The sequence below is a fragment of the Myripristis murdjan genome, chromosome 17 (assembly GCF_902150065.1).
Source record: "Myripristis murdjan chromosome 17, fMyrMur1.1, whole genome shotgun sequence".
Classification (NCBI taxonomy): domain Eukaryota; kingdom Metazoa; phylum Chordata; class Actinopteri; order Holocentriformes; family Holocentridae; genus Myripristis; species Myripristis murdjan.
Window position 1 is genome coordinate 5,910,171 of NC_043996.1, and position 21,986 is coordinate 5,932,156.

Genomic DNA, 21,986 nt, shown 5'->3' on the forward strand with positions numbered 1-21,986 from the left:
AAAATATGTAATATAAGTATCTGACTTTAGTCATATTGGTAAAACAGTATTTATAAATATTTTTTAAGGATTTGCTTTGGGGTATTTGCTGCATAGGACAATACAACAAGTATCAGAAGTCATTTCAGTGTAATTTTCTGTGATTGCTGATTTATCTGATATGATCTGAATTGTGCTGGTGTGTTACATCCCATCCATCTTTTTAATCTAAGTAGGTTGAATTTTTAAGACTAAGACTAATTACTTTCTCTTTTTTCTACCTTGTGCAGGGCCTCCTCCTCTAGCCTCCTCTTCTTCTCCAGCTGTTTGTTCCCCGTGTTAGACTGCTGCTCCTCCTGGGAGCGGCTGGCGGACGACTGGGCCTTCTGGTACTCCTCTCTGCGCTGGGCCTTCAGTGCTCGTGCCTTACGCATGCTCACGTCTGCTTCGTGCTGCCGAAACCACACAGGACAACCACACACGCTCATGTGATGTACGTGTGACAGAGGTGCACAAACGCAAGCAGATAAAGTAGATCTTTGTGGCTGATTAACTTTGCACAAATGTGAAGTGAAACGGTGTGCTTTTATAAATAGCCAAACCATTTGGAAATTGTTTTTAATCCATGCAAAAAATAAAAAAATAAAAAGAGGAGCTAAAATACAAGCTGGGTAAACCCCTCTAATTCTTTCTCCCACCCAAGCTACATGGTTTTAGATCAGTGAGTTTTAAACATTTTTTTTGTCCAACTACAATGATGTTAACTTTGACTTTTACTTATTTGGCTCGTGCAGACGCTGTTAAGTTAAAACTTGACTAACATAATGGCTTGTGTGTATCTGTCTGTATGGGTTTTTTTAAACAAACCATTTTCTTTTGCTCCCTCTGCCACTGATCCTTGATGTCTTTCCTCAGCTTGTCCAGTTCATTCTTACGGGCCAGCAGAGGCTAAGAAAGAGAGGGAAGAGCAACAATAAAGGCACTTACCAGGATTCAATATGGCTTTGTCTGAACAAAAGTCTCCTTATGAACTTTAAAAGAATGGAAAGGTACAAGGCTTTTGGCCGACAGATACTGATGCACCACATTACCATTCTTACCTGGATGAATTTATTGGTCTGGAGAGCCACTGCAGTCTGAATGAGCAGCTGGCTGTACTCAATGTCATTCTTGAATGTTGAAACATAGACATCACTAAATGGCATGTAGTCCTTTAACAAAAGAAGGAAAGAAATTAAGTTCTATTTTTCCACATAAGTATATTTGTTTTAATAAAGAGACAGGATGAGAACTGCGCAACAATTAAGCAGTATAAATTCATCAGTTACAATACAAGAGGTATGTTGGTTACCTGTTGACTTGCTAGTGTCTTTGCAGATTCAGCCATTTTAGCATAGCTTTTAGCATATTCAATATCTGAAAGAGAAATAGATACATAAGGATGAGGGATTATTTATAGATTTATAGTAACTGCCAGCTAAAGATGTATGTACTCCACAAGTAAAGGCATTTATAATATATTTGATGTAAAGACTTAATGTTGAAATCATGGCCCTAAACAATCTGACAGTTTACACTGGAGGAAAGTGAGTGGGTATGAGAGCTTGGTCTTTTCTCCCTGTGCTTGATGGTATAGTTCTTTTTTGTTTGCACACATTTTCTGTAACTGAAGCAACTTTTTTCAAAGCTATAACACAATAACAACAACATTACAACACACAAAAAGCGCAAACACAAAATGCAAGACATCGCAAATATTGTGCAAAATGAAATACCTCAAAAACTCCATTGTCACATCGCATCATGTAATTTTTGCATAAAACACACACACATTAATCATACAAATATATTTATGCACAAGCTGGCTACACATGAATGTAGTCACTGAAAAGCACTGCTTACTTACTCTTTAGAGGGCTGATGCATTTTGCAGTTTCAGACTTACACTGTGCAGCACTGTATGCAGAGTGGTGTACACAATACAAAGCCTGTCTATATTTTTCTAAAAGGACATATGGACCGCACACTGAACAAAAACAGGCTGTGTTTGCTGTACAGTGCAGTTTGCACCTTGTAGAAGATCCCAAAACACAATGTGCTGAGTCAGGCTACAGTAATTATTTCTTTGAAAGTGAAATAAGATATTGTCCAATCATCGCTGTTCTCCACTCCCGTGCTGTTCTCCTGTGCTCAATGTATTGTTGTCATTTCTTATTGCCTGATGTCATTTCTGAATGTCTATTAGACACAAGAAACTGCTCAGATTATCTCATCACTACTCGTCTTACTTGTTCTCTACTTGCTCTCTTCTCTTTGTTTTTATTGTTGACATCGTCCTCTTCCTCCACCTCTTTCTCAAATTGTCACCATTATTTCCATTGTTCTGCAGAATGGGTGTGCTTACTTGTGGCCTATTGATAGTGCTTAAGCTTTGATTTGTCAGTGAGCAATTAATATATTAATGATAATCACTGTAAGGACAGGATCTGGCCCACTGGTATGTAGGTGTGGCAGTTTGAATGACAGTGTCTTACGATTGCAAACTGAGAGCAAAGCAGAAAATGTACTAGTTTTATCGACTTGGTTAATGGATTTAGTAGACGAATTTCAGGTTTTAGTAATTGTGAATTTTATAATGCAGTTGGTCCACCTCAAATTAACATAACAAGCAGGAAAATACACTGGTTTGGACTCAACTGCACAATCAAAATGAGCACAGATTGTGCATGGTCCTGTATTGTTTTAAAGTCACTGATAATCAACTTCTGATAATCAACTGATAATCAATTTGCTAGGTCATCTTCAATAAAGAACAGACATAACGTGCTGAAAAAAGTCTATACTGACGATGTTTGGGTGCACAGGAGTAAAGTTCTCACCCCTACTGACTAACCTCAATTTCCTTCTTGATGACCACAACGTCATAAGAAATAGCTGAGAATTTTGTTTAAATGTTTTGTCACTTCAGCACTCTAACCTCAACTAAAACAATTCCAGAAACTAATAATGCTATGGAGTCTTATTTGTCAAACAGTGACAGATCAAGCAAATTGACTTTTAAATATTTTCCTGTGATAGCAGGACAGTATGATGCATGAACCCTGGCGGCTCTGGCACTCCATCCAGGATGATCTCAGAAGTAAGAATTACATGCAAAGACCATTTGACACAGGCGTGGCTTGGTACAGTACACAGCACACTGTCCATATCTCTCACCCATAGCCAGTCTTTTCTCCATCCAGGCCAGAAGGTCTTTGATATACTTGGACCAGGCCTTAGCATAGAGCAATGCGGACTCCACCCCACTCTCATTCTTCAGGAGGGTCAGGTCGACTTCCTCCTCCCGTGACAGCACCACCTCTGGGCCTGGAGAGGCATCACAGGTGGGACAGATGTCAAAGCAAAGTAGTGATTTTGGTTTCAAACTGTACATTATAAGAGGCATCAAATAGACTATTCCCAGTGAAAAGACATGGTAATCCTGAAATTGTCTCAGATTTGTCTCAGTTCTAGTTTGTCTGTGTACTTGTGTGTGGGCGGTAAATACAAAAAAATGAGGAAGAGAGAGAAGTGGAAAGTCTAGGGGGAAATGAGGAAGTGTCTGTAAAGTCAAGGCCATGATAAATGAAAAGGGGAATGACTATAGGCTCTGCATGCGCAGCAATGTGATACAATCCTCTCATAACTGTGCTGCAGCACACCTCACCCAGCTGCCCGCCATCTGATTCAACAAAAACCCCATGTGTTTCCCATCCCACACGTTACTACTCCTAAACAGGCAAGGAATGTCAGATATGTGGATGAAGAAGGGAAAAGGAGCAGCCAGTATGAAAAAAAACAGCAGAAATAACAGGGGTTGAAGTAGAGGCTTTGGGCGGGTCTACCTAAGGCACTCAAGAGGCCAAAGCCTAAATCACTTAGCTAGCTCAAGAGCTGACACTCTGGCCCAGGGCTAAAAACCAACCACTAAATGCTCGGTAAAACAGCCATTATTAACCATTACAATTGATTATGGATCTACTTTACACCCATATTTCTCTGGGATAAATGACCGAATGTAGATGACACTTACCCACAAGGTCACTTTTCTCTGAAACATATTCCCCGGGATCCACAGAGAGATTATCAAAAGACTGAAAAAAAAAAAACAAAAAAAAACCCACAATATATATTTCAGCACAGATTGTAAGGCGGGGAGAATAGACATTAAAGTTAAACATCAGACACAGCTTGGTGCCCTTTGTCTTGTTTTCAGCACCTCACAAAATAGAGAAAACAAGCCTTTGAGGCTTTTTTAAGTAGAGGCTTGTTAAAATTGCCCCTCTAAATACACCCCTTTGAACCCTGTCATGTTTGAAAGCAAGGCTTTGAAGCGGAACAGCCGGCCCAAAAGATGAGAGAAGAAACAAGACATTAAGATGGTGTCTCACCCTGCTTCTCCTGGTCTGGGGGATCCCCAACCCTGAGCTGCTGTCCACATCTCCCATAAGGAAGTCAGAAACTCTGAAAGGTATGAGGAAAGAATTGGTTTGCAGCTCAGAATGCAGCTCTAAAGGCTTGTTTACATTGATTAAAAAATAAATAGCAAAACAGGTTAACACTAATAAACTAAAGTAGACTAAAAAGAACTTTGAAATTTGCAGGTTCCCCCACTTTGTCCCCCACCACCACCACCACCACAATAAACTGTATCTGAAACAATGTTCAGAATACAGTAAAGACGCTGTAGCAGCCAGCGTCACTCATGTGCTGTCAGCTCACCAGTAAACAGCTCTCATCCTAGTAAAAATAGTAGCCCTGCACCAAGTAGGCTAATCTCACTTTCAATGACTGCAACTTTGGTAACAAAAGTAGGCAATAATATTGTGTCCCACTAGTGGTTGACCAAATATTATTTTCACTGTAAGCTCTTTGGGTAGGGAAGTGCGCTAACTAGCTAGCATCCCTCAGCCACCCAGCATACATTTGTCCTTCCCAGTCAAAAATGTCAGTAACAATCAATAGAGAGCATCTGCAGCTATGCTAATACTCCCACTTAGTATTATGTAACCTGACTCCATGATCAAGATGAATAAAATAACTAAGGAAAAGGTCACAGACTCCACCTTTAAGTCTGCTAGTAGGCTACGTTCTACTGACCCAAATCAAACCCTTTCGCTGCTTGTTCAACAAAAAAGTCATAAAAAGCGGTGGTGTTGAAAAAGTAAACAAGCATTGTACTCACACATTGCCGAATGTGAATGCCAAAGTGTCAATGGATGTGTGTATCTCGCTGAATATAGCCTTTTTGTTTTCTGGGTTCACTTCCTTGAAGTTAACGCCTGTTGAGAGTGATAAATCACATGAGAACGTAAACCTAAATGCACTGGCATTCACAGCCAAATGTCATAAATTCAATCATTCAACAAAGCTATTTGGAGAGCGAGACCTATCCCAGACTGGACAATGAGGTTTAGCAACATGTAAAATGAATATATCAACAGAACAAATTACTGAAATGCATGTAAAATCAAAATTACATATTACATCAACACAGCTATTGATTATTAGCTGTCTACCAAGGAATTAAATTTAACTCTCCTCTTCAGTATTCCTTTTCAAATTTGGCACACTATTTCAGAGATCATACATTGTAACTGCTGGGCTACTTTGAGGAGCAGTTTATTATCTCATCAGCGGTAAAAGTTGCTTTAAATTAGTGCAGACAGGCTTTTCAGTGGCATCCAACTACCTGTGCAAGATTTTTAGAGAAAGACTACAATAAAGACTTACAAGCACTACATTATGTATAACATCTACATAAAAAGCAAGTCTGTCTTTCTTCTCAACCAAAAATGGGTTCTGGAAGATCTTCGGGGACGAATGTATTCAGAGAGCAGTTAAAAAAGTATCCTCCTTCAGTCCGGTGTTTTATTATTCCACAGGTAATCTTCCATCTTGGTCATGCAAAGACGTGGTTACTCCAGGCAAATGTTTCTTTGAGATATTTTAATAAGATGTCTAAGCATTTTAGATTTCTGAGATCATCCACGGATGACAAATCATTGAGAAGTCAACATGCGTGCATATAGCATTCTCTCTCAGGAAACGGTTTACTCAGCGAGAAGACATTTGCACAGGGCAATCAGAGGAACCCAAGACACAGGCAATGAAATCCGACTTTGCTGAGTGCTTCCTGTCTGCCCACAACAGGAAACACTCGCGCAGCTTGAGTTCTGTGACGAGTAAAACCTTTAGACAACTACCACAACACTTACCCCTTTCTCTCTCTGTCACCTGTCCACCTTGTCTAGTAACTGGGACACAATCCTCGACGACTTGATTCAGATGCTGAGTAAAATGTTCTCAAAAATCAGCAGAGTTGCAGATTGCTGTCTAAATACTGAAAGCTTCATCTTGGTGCTTCCATTTTCTCTTCATGACAGCAAACTGAGAAAAAGTAAATCCCTATAATCTGTGGTTGGATAATTGTAAATTCTCAGGCCCTCTAGAAGTAAAAAGGTTCATGATGGCATCGTGGGATGGGGAGACACCCCCACATTCCAGGGAAACCCAAGAGGACACCAAAAAAGAAGAGAGACGTTGGTGCAAGCCTCCCTGCTGCACACCTCCCTGGCCCTGAATGCTAGCACACTACTCTGAGGCCCCTTGCGCAAGAGCGCTGACTTCTTCCTCAGGACATCCTGTGGGTCTCATAACAATGATTCCACGGAGCTGCCCCCCTGGTCACCACTGAAATATGGGAACTGCATCATTCAAGTACAGGAGCCATTGTTTTCTCATGGTGAGCCTTAACTGGGACAATTAGCCAGTGAAAAATGTCCTCACTGAGTTCAAGCATGTCTGACAAATTTGGCTGTCATTCTGTCTTGACTTGACTGCATGACTCTTTATTTGACAGAGGTGCCTGATCAACCCTCCAAACTTAAAGGAGGCAACAAGTGTATAAAATTGCAGTAATTATGAGTCCTTAAATTCAGTCTGTCCTTTCAAATAAGAAAATCTTTCAGTTTTGCAAATTGCAATGAAAAAGTCTATATTTTGTTGGATCTATCAGATGAGCCACAACAAGGAAGAAGAGAGACAGCAAATTGTCTCTGACATATATAAATGACCACAGTAAATAAAAACACTCTGACAGATGCCGGCATCTTCAAGGAACAAGGAAAGAATTCCAATAACTTGAGAGAGCTGGCACTTATATTGCACTGCCCCAGAGTTTTTCAGTAGGAGGAGAGGGAAATGAACGCACGTGGAACGTGACCAGAAAAGAAAGGTGGCCTGTGGTTGAGCCAATAAGAGTATGTGATCATATTTACAGTAAGGCAGAAACAGAGAAGATAAAGTATGGATGACACAAAAACAGTTTTTGTCAGTGAAGAAAGAAGTCCTGTGTGTCACTCAGTCCAGTGTAGTTCAACTTGTTCTTCACACTTTCACACTTGTCAACAGTGTCAAATGACAATATGCTGGTACGATTGCAGCTAACATTTGAATGGCATTTAAAACAGGTTGCGCAGTCGTGTGTTTGCGGGTGGAAGACAGGCCGACGGTGGCTTTGGAGGATTTCTGGCAATGATCCAAAGGTCCCAGGTGTCATGACCAACCATCAAAGCTTAGACTACCAGGAACATGAGTAATGAGAAAACACACTCGAAAGACACTGAGGCGCACAAGACCCGTTATCATTAAACCCTTTGAGTCCTCATCTCTGGGGTTTCACTGATTCATCCCTCTTTCATGCTCTCCTTTTCAGTGATCCTCTGGCTCTTTGATTCGGTCAGTATTGAATTACATACAGGTCCAGTGATGTAAGCCACCCCCTAGTGGACAGGGGGAAATTAGTTTCTTCTGTGATATGCAAATGCCTACTGCCTATCACTGCTGAATGATGAAATTCTTGCATAGGGAAAAAAAAAAAACTATTTTTCTAATTATTAATTATTTACAATATTTTTCAATTTCAATTTTAATCATAAGCTTTTATCATGGCCCTGGGGTTGTTTAAATCAGTTTTACCTATAAATGAAACTTTCACTCCAAGTATAAACTTGCTAATACAGGGGCTCTTCATCCATCACTGTCACTGATATGTCATTCGCCAACAGTTCTTCTGGGTGATTTCATACTGGATCTCTTTTGTTTCCGTTTTGCATTCTAACCATTGTTGCAGCACCACTCAGAAGGCTAGAGATGAGGAGGCAAATGCATTCTTAAGAAGTAGTTTGTGACTCAGATGTTCAGATAGGGCTGGTGAGCTGTCAGACAACACACCTCCTTGTCAAAAAGAGAATGGAACTACGTGGGCAAGCTTGGCCGCCAAGCATGTTACCAAGAGGCCTCCTGAGTCGCTGAAATATGGAATGCAAATTACACCCATGTTGCCTTGACTGTAGAGATTCTTGTGAGCAAGCCAAGGGAAAAAAAAATTACCTTTGAAGTAGATCACATTTCTAGGAGATGAACTAGTGAGTTGAGATTCCTCTTGTTTGTATTCATTCAGGACACAGGAAATGGTCCTGTTGTTGAAGGAATAATCACTTCTCACATAGAACCCTTTTAGAAACAAAAGTGGAAGCCAACTCTAACCAAGCAGAAGCCAGAAAAATAAGCCTTTGAGATATTTCTCACAATGTTCTGAGGGAGTGAAGAGGACCCCTGACCTGATTCACTGATGCTGGAGTCAAGATATGGGAACTACATACATGCATCTGTATGTGTGTGTGTGAGTGCTCATATGCCTCTGTGCATGAAAGTGAGTATTAACTGACCTTTGACCTTAGCAATAACCGTGCCAGCAGCTCCCAGGATATCAGAAGAGTTGAGGGTCTGGTGTTTGCCAATGACAGATTTGAGAACACGAAGTAACTCCCCCAAACGCTCCTGGACCACCTGCTGGAGACCCTCCTGGCTGTCTGGAAAGGCACAAAGAGAGAGGGCACACCTAAGTCAGGCAGGTGAAGTTCTCACAAATCTCTTAAAATACAGAAAAAAAGTATTTGCAAGGCTGACAAAAGATACAATAGATCTGCAACTCAACTCCCATTACCTTTTGCAGTCATGGATTTCTAATAATTTGCCTGTCAAAGTCACTGCCCTAACATGACACATTTTGAGGAGGTCACCTGATGTCAAGATAATTCTTGGCATTCTTACGGTGTTTGCCACATACATGACACACATACCTAATGCTTTGTAATTGTGAATCTATGAAACAATGCTACTATCTGTTGTCTAATCAAGACAAATCCCCCCAGGGCTTGTCTCTATGCAGTGAATATGCCAGCAGATCAAAGGTGGAAGATGTAGAGGTAGTTGTGGTTGAGAAACAATGAAAGATCCAATTGTTGCATAGGAAACAACTGTGAGGCCTTTTGTGCAAGCAGAGGCTGATGGTGTGAACAATCAAAAAGGCATGCATCTTTGCAGACAGGTTACACTGTGTCAGTCCCGCTGTCAACATTCCTACACAGATGATAATGTGGAACATAAAGATGATGATATTTTTTCAAGGCTGTGTTGTGGGATGACTGGCACCGTGATTTTGTGGTTTAGAGGGCCCGTCATAACACATGAGTCATGGATCAGATTCTTGGAACAGCCACTGTATCCCTCAACATCTACAACATTTGCACTGTTGTTATATGTAATAAATATAAGCTAAATGCTTTAAGTGTAAATATGTATATGGCATTTTGATTTAGTGTATGTGACCTTTCCTTAATGATGAAGTACTGAATGCACAAATGCAACTGTGTCCACACTGCGCTGAAGGTTAATATGTAAAGCTAACTTGTGTACCAGGAAATTTGTACATTCCATATCAGCGAAAGGACTGCAATACTAAGTAGGAATGAAATGGGGTTTTAGAGGGGCCTGAGGTGACATACATGGTGGCTGTTTTTGTGCCAATCAGCATGAAGACTGATTTAAAGTTCTGTATCAAACTAACGCTGTTACTATGCCATAGTTGACTACAGCAGTGAAAACATTAATAATTGAGTGTTGTTTCTGTGCACAGATCACAGAAACACTGTGGCAGTATATATTTTAATTCAGTGCAAATAAAAATAGATCAACTGACGCAATGCTTATTACATTCTCCAAAAAAACAAGTGTCCATTGTCTGATATTAGAGGTGTCCAAGCCGATGTTTAGTCCTCAGCTTGTCTCTCTTCAGCCGGCCCCATGTTGTCTTTACTATGAGTGGATATCACTGTACTTGCTTTAAGGCATAAGAGGGAGGGAAATTAGGGGATGTTTTCATTCTGCTACAAGTGAAGCTACAAAAGATGACACAAGAGAATGTACAAAATGCATCTGAATTAATCAAGTCTACTTTTTTTTGACTCTATCACATTCCATCTTTCATTTTAGGAAAAGGAAAAGCTTTCCAGCATTAAGGATCAAGTCACTGAGGGGAAGCACTGTGTTTTTTAACCTTTATTTACTGAGCCAATGTTTTTTCTGAACATGTATGCTTGCTCATAACTACCCTGGCAGTAGCTGCTGATAGAGATGGCAGTGTTACTCATTCACTTTCGTGCATATTTTACCATACAATCGAGGGATTCAAAGTTGTGACCTTTGTGTCTTAAGAATGCCTCTCTAATAATAATGTTAAAAAACATACTTTTTTGCTATAGCCCTTTACAAAACAGTTAGAATGTTTTGCAGATAATAAAGCTTTAAAAAAGCCATATGATCAATTTTCTCTAACCTTTAGACAACCCCCAACCCCTTACTGACAGGTAGTCTTTTCCTTGTCTGTTGTAGGCCACTCAGTAGTGGCTCTGTTAGTTGGCACCACACAGGGTTAGTTCATGTCTCATTCACTGTTCTGGAAGGAGCAGCGGTACACTGGAAACAGCACAGCTATCTGTTTCTCATTAACACCATCCCACCATGCCATCAGGTTGAGATGAGAGGCTGAATTTATTGGAAAGTTAAAAGGAATTACAGGGGAAGTGAATTAGAGCCTTAGCATGTGTGTGCACGCATGCGTGTGCGCGTGTGTCGGTATGTGTGTGTAAACGTACACATGTTCATCTACAACCCACACCCACCATCACCCGTTTTACTCCCTTATCTTTCATACTCACACTAATACAACTGGCTGGCATAAAACAAAGCAAACAGACCAGAACACAAGACATAAGCCTGGCCCATCTGTGATGCCGCCTCCTGATAATGTGTGACAGGTAAGACAGGCACTTGGTGAGAAAGGTCTGTGAGAGTGAATCACCAGGTGAGACAAACTAACTGAACACACAGGGGCACTGCTATATGGGATCATGTGATATGCATATAAAATACAAGACACACAAAAAACACCAAGGTTCAGGTCACCGGCCTGAAGCTTACAAACATCTGACCTCAGCCCCACCCAGGATTAGAGCATAACAACGGCCTGTGGAGCAGGGGGCTCACCTACAGGGCCACCCCAAGGCGAGAGGTCCCTGACCCTGCCACTCACACTTTGAAGTCCCCCTTCTTACTGACACTGACAATAGGCTTTCATTAAAAGCCCTCCCCTCCTTTTATTCTTGCTTTTCAGTTCTGGTCAGATGGGTATTTCTAGCTAGCTTGCTTGTGTTTGAAGCCTTTCATATGGAGGACGTGTGTGGGTTTTCTATTAGCATATGAGAGCCAAGCCTAATCAGGTGCATACCTGAGAATCTTCACTTTGAATTACAAAAGTGGAACATGACTGAAAGATGCTGCAGTGAAAGATGTCAGTCACAGCTATAATGTGGCACAGGACCACTCATTTCCCTTTCACACTGGCAGAAAAGATTTCAATTAGACTAATCTATTCTTAAGATTAGTGTAGGGGATGCAAGGTGTGAAGCAATAACAAATGGTGGGATCTTCATGATGTAGTGGTAGGAAAAAAAAGTGTAAACTATTAACTCAAGTCAGCAAACACCAAACTGGAGGCAAAATGCTGCATTTAGCACAAAAAACCCATCATAACATCATAAAAAATATATATTATTTTTATGATGTAATACCAGTATGAAAACACAATATTATATGCTAAAATTCATGTAGCAAATATGTTTTTTATCAGTGTTTAACACTGGATACACAGTTTTACAAATAAAAAATAGATTTTTAGATGTGGGTTTACCCACCACTCGTGTGAGTTGCTGCAGTCTGTGCATAATTAGGCTTATTAGATCATGGCTCATTCTTCTTCAACCTAAAAACCCAGATCAAAAAAATCAATCAAAATAACTCTGTTTAAAAAAAATCTGAAATGGGTAGCCTATAAAGTTATCAAAACAAGATTAAATTTTGTGTGACATGTTCACCCAAATGGCCACCACTGAATTATGTGAAAGGATTTGTGCTTACTGCAGCGTGAGACAGCTGGGAGAAGGCTGGTAAAAATCAGTGGTGAGTGGTTTCATTGTCATCCCACCAGCAAGCTCACAATGTCTCAGCACTGCTGTAAATTGGTTTTGTCACAACAATGGAATCAAAAAGTTCATTGGAAACTCACTGCTCATGGTGGGGGCCAGGCCATTGTTGTGGTGGAGATAACAATGGTGAGCCATGCATGGGGCTGGGCTGCATTGTTTAAAGGAAGACCCCCTGCCAATGCCGCCACAACTCAAGGCCGCCTCATCTTTCTTTACAGTGGCGAGATGAGCGTCCCAGCCACGCTTCCCACTCAGCCTCTTCTGTTTGTTTTCACCAAGATCAAGACCTCCCTCTCGTCCAGGGAAAACTTTCACAGGGCCCAGTAATAATGTGACTGCAGGAAGTAACCTTTAATAACATTCAGTTAGCATATATGAATTTTTCTAATGTGTTTAACAGATGCCCTGTGCCACTTCTGCTCTATCTTTTTTGTGTAGTCCTATGAAACACGTAGCCATTCCTCAACTTGACATGGCTGATCAGAATTCAATATGAAGTTTGTGATTGGACCTATCAAAAGGACTGTGTGCTTCCTCTGAGTCCATACCTAAGACCTGAACAATGACATGATAGGTTAGGCATAGATATGCTGTAAGAGGGTAATCACGCTTCTGGCAATCAGATGAAGCAACCAACAAGTGATGCACAAAATGTGAGTGTGAAAGGGAGTGAGTGCATGCGTGCCTGTGTGAAAAACAGCAGCAGCCCACCACTGCAATATTATAGTTACCACCGCTTCAGTTTTTATGAACTGTCATGAAGTGGCAATTACACGACTCTGCAGAGCTGAGTTGTGTAACTCTAACTAAAACTGAGCATCTCTTCTCTTGCTGTTACTTTTAGTAATCACTGGCTGTCCCCTTAGGTGACTTAGGTGTGAGACCAAAGAAAAATCTTATGATTCTGAGATGTTCCTGCCGTACTGACCACTGGTCATGCCAGCAACAATATCTACGGTGCTATTTAAAGAGTAAACAGAGCCACTGTCACAGATAACAGTGAGACCACCAACACTAGGGAACCAAATCTTAAATTCAGCCTACGAGTCAGGACAAAAGGGACGAGGATCCATAACTGGCTCCGAGATGGAACAGAAACTGGGGACACAGTAAGCCACAACTTCATCCACACTAAAAATGAGACTCCTGGTTATGATGGGTTGCACTGAGTTACATTGTGACGCGTTCAAGAGCTATTCAGTAAAAATGACTAATAGGGGATTTATGCGTTCAAATGTAATCTTGTATTTTCTTTTGGCAAGAAACTTGAATAAGTACTAAAATAATGCATGTCCAAAGAGACACTGTGACACTGAAACTGTGACATAGAGACTGACGAGTGTTTTTCCCCATTCATGTATGCATTGCAATTCATATCATATTCATAAGCAAAAAAGAGGATTCTGTCATCATATATTGCAATTTTTTGCAAATTCCAAATAAAAGATCCTCTTTGTGGGTGGGCTTCCACATTTGTCTTTAAGTAGCACCAATAGTTGGGCACAACGTGGGTCATTACTTTATGGTAGGTCAAAGAGAGACACAACCGCAGGAGGATTTAATGAAACAGTAGTGTAGTTCAAACATTTACTTTCTAAATAAATCTCTTCCCGTGTGTTGTTGAGTGTGCGAAGGGGGAGATACCATTGTGTCTAAGAAAGCTCAATTGTGTGTCAAATGAAGAAAACAATGTGAAACAAATCTTCAAGCTGCCTGCCAAAGGTTACAGCGTCTTCTCCCTGCTGATGACAATAGGCAATCAATTGGCTTGTCTGGACAAGCAACCTCCTCTCCTTGAAACAGGCCTCAGCAGCTCTAGTGACATGATGCTATTTGGGAAACAGCCGCAGGGCTTTGGTGAAAAGTCTCACTCCTCTGGCAACATCCCTTCTTCTCTGTACAGAGGGTGACTTAACTTACGCCCATATCGACAGATGATTTTCTGCGGGAAGTTGTTCCCATCTGATGGGAATCCATCAACCTCATTCCAAGGCAGTGACGCATGCTTCTCCGTGCTGACTCAGTCGTCACCCCGATTGCTCTGCTCCAGATAGAAACTGATTCTTTACCCTTCCTCTACAGAAACTATGAGTATATGAGCTAAGCATGGATTATGGTCTTTCACAATTCATACGTGCTTTCAACCACAATCCACCAGACCAGTGAATGAGGAATGCTCACTGTAGCTAATCTCTCTGGCATTGCTGAGCTGCCTGCAACCTGATCTGCGACAGGTGGAATTGTTTGGTCAGGATTCTATCTCCAAACACTAATTTCCCCCCCTGTCCAAACAAACAGAGCATTGCTGGGTGCCCTGCCATCTTTCTCTTGCCTTATTTGGAGACAGAACCGGTTCCAGACATCACACAGACAGTAAACAGCACACAACTCCATAAACAGCTACCTGCTCGCAACCTAATGGTGAACTGCACTTTGTGAGGTCAGGCATATAGTCACCATCCAGACTAATTCTTTGAGTCTTCTTTACATGTTTGGGCAACTTGATTGCAAGCACACAGCAAGACAACATTCTTAGTGTGAATCAACATGTGAGGCAACAATCTGAACAATAAACCACAGTACAGAAACACAGAAGGAGGTGGGACTGAGCAGAAAAAAAAGGAAAATATGCTAGTAGAAAACACTCACTCCTGCTCAGTTTCCCATTCAAAGCACACTCTTTTAGACTTGTGGCAAACCATCTATTTGCACTCTTGTTCGCCTATTGTGATTTTAGTGACATTTCATCTCACAGAGCTGAGGTAATTATGACGTTGCAATGCTGACATTGCAATGCATAAAGAGAGATTGGTATTTTTGCAAGTGAGTTACTTGTACCACACTCAGAAGTCCCATGCCATGTGCATCTACGAATGACTTCACCACAGGCATTTGGCAATAAAGGATTATGAGAATGGATCACCACCAACCTGGTAAGAGGAATTCAGTTCAACTGACTCAGCTGCATGTTTGACTAAAGCAAGTGTGTCCCACTGGGTTTGGCAGGGAAGTGACTAACTGTTTATGACAATGTGTGACAATATGAAAAAATGTAAAAAGTTACAGAGTCTGGCTCAATATTGCAAAATGTCTTTTCTTGTGTCCGATGAATCAAAGTGGAGCAAATTTAATATTTACTGTTTTAAGTATTCCACCAAAAACAAACAAACAAACAAACAAGCACAAAACAATAGTCTGGCTCACAATAAAGCTCTGCTTGCTGAGGGCTCATCAGTGCGCAGGCCTGATCCACAGTTGTAAATTTCCGCAGGTCCGCCCAATCGCCAACAGCGACGTCTCACACTAGCAGGAGCTCCACAGCCCAATCCACCCCTCGCCATGACCAATCTCCTAAACCAAGATCCAGAGCCCATAACCATAAATCCCCACCCCAGGAAACACACCCCAACCACAGGCTTGCACAAAAACATCCTTCGGCATCACAGGAGAAAGTTACTGCCCAACAAATCTCTCCTTTCTTTCTCCTAAGAGCAGCAAGCCATTAAACCATTATGGGCTGGGATTCTGCTTTTCTTTCAATTGAAGGCACCACCCGCAACCATTTGTGAAGTGGCCACTTGTGTTGGCACAGTGGCACTTGTGTAAGACAGAGGGGATATTTGTGGTCACTTATGCTGGACACACAGAGCATTGGTGCACTGAGTAGCAAACTTATGGATTCTTTTGCTTGATGATAACCTGATGAAAGCCTACCTCATTCAAGATAAGGGTATTAGGAATATAATGCCAGCATTTACTCAGCTAAACAGCTAAACAGCAAAACAAATGTTGTTTGGTGGATAGACTGATAGCCAAGTCCACACATTAAACAATTTCTTACAATTAATGTCAACCAAAATACTGAAATGTGTCCCAGCAGGCCAACAACCACAAATATTTTTATCATATGCTATGCTTTAAGACAAATCTGCCCTAAGAGACTGGCACTGTGAGAGACAGAACAATGCAGTTCGACTGGAGCACAGCCAGATCTTATCAGACTGTCATGATGGCACCAACAGTTGAAAAAAGCCATGGCATTCCCAGTGAAACAAGGACTGGTGAGTCAGCCAGACATGTAACTCTACTCTTCTGCATTTAAAGACATGTTATGCTTCTTACCACACTACACTACACTGAATGAAGAATAACTTCACTGGAGCATGGTGGGAAGAAACCGGTTCCAGAGTTTACATTTGTTCAAACAAATTGTACAATGCCCACTATACATTGAGCAAATAAGCTTTTAACCTCAAGCCCCACAGCTATGCTGTGAGATGTTTGCTCAACCCTGGAGTGGAACTGTAAAAGTGCTGGTGTGAAACACTTTTGTTTTGCTTTTCCACCTGAAGCTAGTGGACTAATATAAGAAACCTGAACTTTCAGGAGCAAAGAAACCCTCAAGCAATGCCTCTCAGACTGCCTCCTGATGGCTATCTGCTGTTGTAGTTGCACCAAGAACCATTAAAGGATACAGCGTCATCTTGTTTTGCCTTGTCAGCCTATACACTATCTGAGACTCCCACAGCACATTCATCAACACACATTCCTAAACTTTTCTGGCTTGATAATCAGGGCAAACCGCTGAGCTTCTTGCAAATATTTAGGAAATTGCAATAAATGTTGGCAGCCAAGCTACATTTCTAGGTGAAATTTACGATTGTAATGTTCCCTTGTGGTCACCAAAGTAGGCTAATGGCGAAATAGAGATGTAAAATCTTGAACTGCTTGGGGCCTGTGCTTAGTAGATTAGTAGTTAAGTTTGTGCAACAGTAACATTGTGTATAACATCTCTACATAGGTGATGCAGTGAAAGTGTCTCCTATGGAAAAGTGTGGTCCAGTATAGTTCAGATGGGTAGAACATGGCATTAACACTGCCAGGGAAAGGAATTTGAGTCCCCATGGGGTAACCCATACAAAAAATGTATGCACTTATGGTAATGTAAGGCACTTTGAGTGAAAGTAAATGGCATATATTATGTTCTTTCATCTACAGCAAGTGCTGCCATCCTTCCCCTGAGATATTCCCTCTGGACTCACCCGACACTCTAAGCATCCATTTTCCAAACTTTCCCTAATCCAAAAAAGTGAAATGAAGGACGATCTTGCTAAGATCATAGCATACATTTTTAAATACTATGTTGGGATGCTTTTTGTTGTGTAGATGAAAACATATCTAAACCTAATTATTTTTAGGAGAGTTTTCACTTTCAATCTGCCTCACACCTACCATTAGTCCATTGAAGGCACTATAGCTACAAGTGAACATTTGTTCTAAAGGAATTCAGAGTATGCAGGAGAGTGGGGGGATGGGAGGGGGACAGCAGCTTGGCTGTGTGTTGAGGACTCCTTTTTCATCCTGATTAAAAGCATTAGCCAAGCTGTCTTTTTCAAAGCAATGCAGACTCAACTCAAAATTTCTGATTAAAGAGAAAATTACGTACACTTTTAGCATTAGTCACTCAATTCCTTTTAGCGCCTGGAATGATAAATGCAACAGCTACTACAAAACAGCATTAGATGCTTGCAATATTGACAACATAGAACTGTATGCGAGGAATGTGCTTTTGAACTTGCTGCGTCTAGCTCTGGATCGGCAAATCAGACATATCCCTGTTAGGCCTGAGCTTAGGACTGATCTTAACAACATACTGACACCATGAAAATGTATTGAGTTGATGACTGTCATATGGTTGCATCTCTTTAACTTATCAGTAGAAATGGTGCTTGCGGTACACATGACTAAGTCCATATCACAAGAGACCATGTAACTCGAAACATTATGCCCACACTCCTTTCAAGAGAAAAATGACCGTTTATTCCAGACGACTTGTTGACACAAAGACAGTTAGTTGACCACTCTGTTGTTTGCAATGGCAGTTGAATTTCACTGAAACATAGCAAACTATCATAGTGAAAATCGGTGGTTTGATGCAGAGCCAAGAGAGTGAAGGGTGACCAGGTCAAATGTGTGTGTTGGTGAACGTGTGAGCAGACAAAGATCATCTTGGGACAACAGGGGGACAGGGACAGGGGTCATCTAATCAGTCACAACACATACAGGCTCACATTCTTCTCTTGAGTTACATTCCTTGACAGCTACTATTGTTGGACAGGGAATTTCAGACTGCACAATTCTTACTACATCTTGAACTGAGGTGCCTAATTGTGGGGGAATGTGAAAATCTACACCACAATCTGACCTTGGGAGCCTGCACCTATACCTATAGGTGTAGTTTTGTGGGTGTAATGAATGTGGTGGGTCTGGTTGACTCAAGCTTACGGTCAGCAAAACAGTTCCCGCATAACTCTCCATCAACCCAACACGCTGTGTTTGTGCTCCACCTCCAGCTAAAGGCTGCAGGGTGCCTCAACAGGAAAAATAAGCATCATCTCAACTACAGGCCATGCAAAGTGATCTCCACATGAACACACCGAGTCAAACCTCCCTTGCTCCAACAGGAATGCAAGCCAGCCAGATCCCAATGAGGAGCAGGCCTTTCAGAAAAAAAAGAGCATTGTGTCGGTTTCACACCGTACTCCAGTGACAGACCTGTCCAAATATGAAAAGAATAACACAAGCTGGCATGCGCCTCACTAACCTCCTCCCCGCCTCCCTCCCTACCTCGTTCCTGCTGTTCTCAGCTTTCTTCAACCACATGGAAACCTGCTGCTGTCGGCCTGTTTTTCCTTTGGAGCAAAAAGCTGACACATGCTGCTAAGTGTACAACATAACACTCTGGGTAGAGATATAGCAAAGGGTAATCCTGCCATTATAAATTAAAGGCAGAGGCAGAGGCAGACCTTCATAATTGAATTTTACTACTCAAAATACAAAAGCAACATCCAGTGCTTTAAAAATGTGACTGCTGAATATTCAAACGTCACTGTATCTATCAAAAAGTTCAAATGGCCGTCAAGGTTAGCATTTTGCACTTATAGATTTACATGTAAAAATGTAGACTCTACAGTACATCTTGATAGAACATAATACACTGGTATGATAATGCATACTGCTTTAGCGTCATACTGATTGTTTATTTTTTTGCATCAACATTACGACCAACTTCTGCGTATTCCAACTAATGTGCTAACACCTAAATAGAGACCTATTTTAAATGAGTAGAGAACAGTCCTTTGTTTGATTATTTTTCCAGACTGCGCAACCTGCATGACCCCTGAGACCAAAACAAACAAGCCATTAATCCAGTCCAATTATAGATGCAAACACACACACACCACAGTGGACAAGGCATAGACCTCCTGGGAAAAGGAGATAAGATAGCCTTCAGTTATACAGCATCATAAGGATTATCCAATCACCATCACTTAAAATGTGATTAAGCACTGAAAAGGCATGTTTGCTTTCATTTACAAGAAAACAGTCAAACACAAAAACAGAATTTATGTTATTTCTACTGGGAAAACATCGTAAGTGATCGACAAGTCACTGTCAGTTAAAATGTTGCAATGCCTGCATGTGCACACTTTGAAAGGCAATATTCCCCCCAAAACATATCAGAGGTGTAATGTCTATTATTTTGATTATTTTATTTTTTTAACCTCCCAGCTCAAAGCAAATACAAGAGAGCCACGGCAACAATTGGTGTCTGTCTTCAACAGACAAACCCTGGAGCTGGTCCAATCCCAGAAAATAACAGGCTGACTTTGTGGTCACAACAATATTCAGGCTATGTTTACTGGTACAACTGTCTGGATCATAGCTCTCTTTCAAAACGTTACAATGGCAATTTGTATGCAAAAGCTTGAACAAACACAGGAGTCAATAACATCCATATACAGTTCACAGATACTATTGTCTGGATTTAATCTGGGTTCGTTTGTTGGTCCGTTTAAGAGAGAGCAGCTGATTAAGAAAAAAAAACAAAACAAAACAGGAGCTATCTCAGATCATATGTCTTTACATTAAACAAAACTAGGTGTGTTGACGAAACAGATTTCAAATTCACTTGTGACCTACTTCCATCACTCTTCTCCTCTCTCTGTAACTGTGGACGAGGTCAGAGGCACCTGGTTTAGCTTTCAACCCTTCAATTTTAAGCAGTTACGGGAAGACAGAAATGCTAGAAGCAACACAAAAAGGAGAATATTCCAACTCATCCAGCAGGCTTGGCCTTTTGCTGCCTTGTTATAACGGAAATGACAGTGACTCAACGTAGCTCTGACTGGACAACAAACCACCTCATTATGCAGCATCTTGCATGAGCAATGCCCTGTTGTGCCCAGCTACTTATGTCAGCTGTCACTGAGAGAAGACAAACAAAAATAAACTAACTGCTCCCTATGACAAATAGCTAAAAGATATTATAGGGTCATATGGGATGATTTCATCGCCACCCGCTGAATAAGGGCTGTTGTTCGCGGGAGGCAAATATCCCGAATGCTTCTGTGACGGCTCAGAGCAACACTCAGCACGACATAAGCCAAGGCTCACTCACCGAGGCCTCACTCCTCCAAGCTGAGGAATGGCTAAACAACCCTACTCCCACTGCCAGACCTGCATCTGGACCGGTGTGTTTGACTCTTGTGTGTGTGTGCAGGAGTAGGAGTAGTTGTAATGCTTGTAGCAGTAATAACAGTGGAAGCATTACTTTATTGATTCCACAGCAGGAGATTCCTCTACCACTAAAACATGTCCAGTGATAGCATGGATGGAAAATAGCGCTAATATATACACACATAAACATGCAGTCAATTATCATCAGTGGCACTGGGGTTTGGCTTGTGTGCCCGTTATGTGTGTGTAGCTCTGTCATGCCACTATAAATGGACACTCCACAGGCTGGCCTGGCTGTCACTGGCATTATGTCAACACAATGTCTGGACTTTAGTTACACCACTGTGCTAGAAAAACACCAAGCCAGTTGGACCCTTTTGTCCAAAGCACCTTAAATACTATTGGTGCATCCATACTTAGGGTTTAGTCAAAGCAGAACTGTGGCAATTTTAGCACCATGCCCTTTCACTGTGCCATGTATTTTTTTTTAGAGGAAAGATTCACCTTATACCATTTAAATGCCAAAAAAAAAACCTCTTTTAGTGATGTACATTGCACTCCTAGGACCATTTTGTGGTTCGTTACATTTCATTGATTCCTGCAGATAACTGGCCAAATATAAATGCTGTGACATCACAGTGACGCATTTACAGCACACCTACAAAGGAATTCAATGGCAAAGAATTCCTCATTTATCTGAGACATCATCAGTAAATGTCAGTCCTTCGGAATCAAAGAGCAAGAGTTTCTTTTTATATTCATTTTGCACTGATGTTCAGCTATCACAGAGAGAGAAATCCATCATAAAAGAGGCAGAAATACTACTAGATTCCACACAGATCAGAATGCAATGCAATGCAGCCACAAGACGTGTTAATGTTTTAAGTAAGGGGGTGACTATCGCCTATTCTGACTGGAAAAACGGTTGCTCTCTTGCTCCTTGATCTTCAGCATGTGCTCCTTTTCTCTCCACCTACATGTATAACCAACAGCTGAATGCAACAGGTTCACACCATGCTGAGAGTTGTCAAAAACCATTCAGGGAAATGTGGGAAGACT

At 41.2% G+C, this 21,986-nt stretch overlaps 1 protein-coding gene across 5 annotated transcripts in view; it reads right to left on the reverse strand.

Annotated features, from left to right (window-relative positions):
* Positions 1–21,986, reverse strand: part of LOC115374873 (rho GTPase-activating protein 29-like) — a 33,922-nt gene that overhangs the window by 10,439 nt on the left and 1,497 nt on the right. For 3 of the 5 annotated variants that reach the window (XM_030074022.1, XM_030074021.1, XM_030074020.1), the window contains 9 exons: positions 8,751–8,894; positions 5,204–5,300; positions 4,410–4,482; positions 4,052–4,112; positions 3,196–3,345; positions 1,331–1,395; positions 1,080–1,190; positions 847–927; positions 261–431 (listed from right to left, as the gene is read on the reverse strand). In XM_030074022.1, coding sequence (XP_029929882.1) covers positions 261–431; positions 847–927; positions 1,080–1,190; positions 1,331–1,395; positions 3,196–3,345; positions 4,052–4,112; positions 4,410–4,482; positions 5,204–5,300; positions 8,751–8,894 — 953 coding nt within the window. Of the gene's footprint in view, positions 1–260; positions 432–846; positions 928–1,079; positions 1,191–1,330; positions 1,396–3,195; positions 3,346–4,051; positions 4,113–4,409; positions 4,483–5,203; positions 5,301–5,751; positions 5,961–6,236; positions 6,551–8,750; positions 8,895–21,986 lie in introns of those variants that run through there. The other 2 variants (XM_030074024.1, XM_030074023.1) reach the window with 2 other exon arrangements.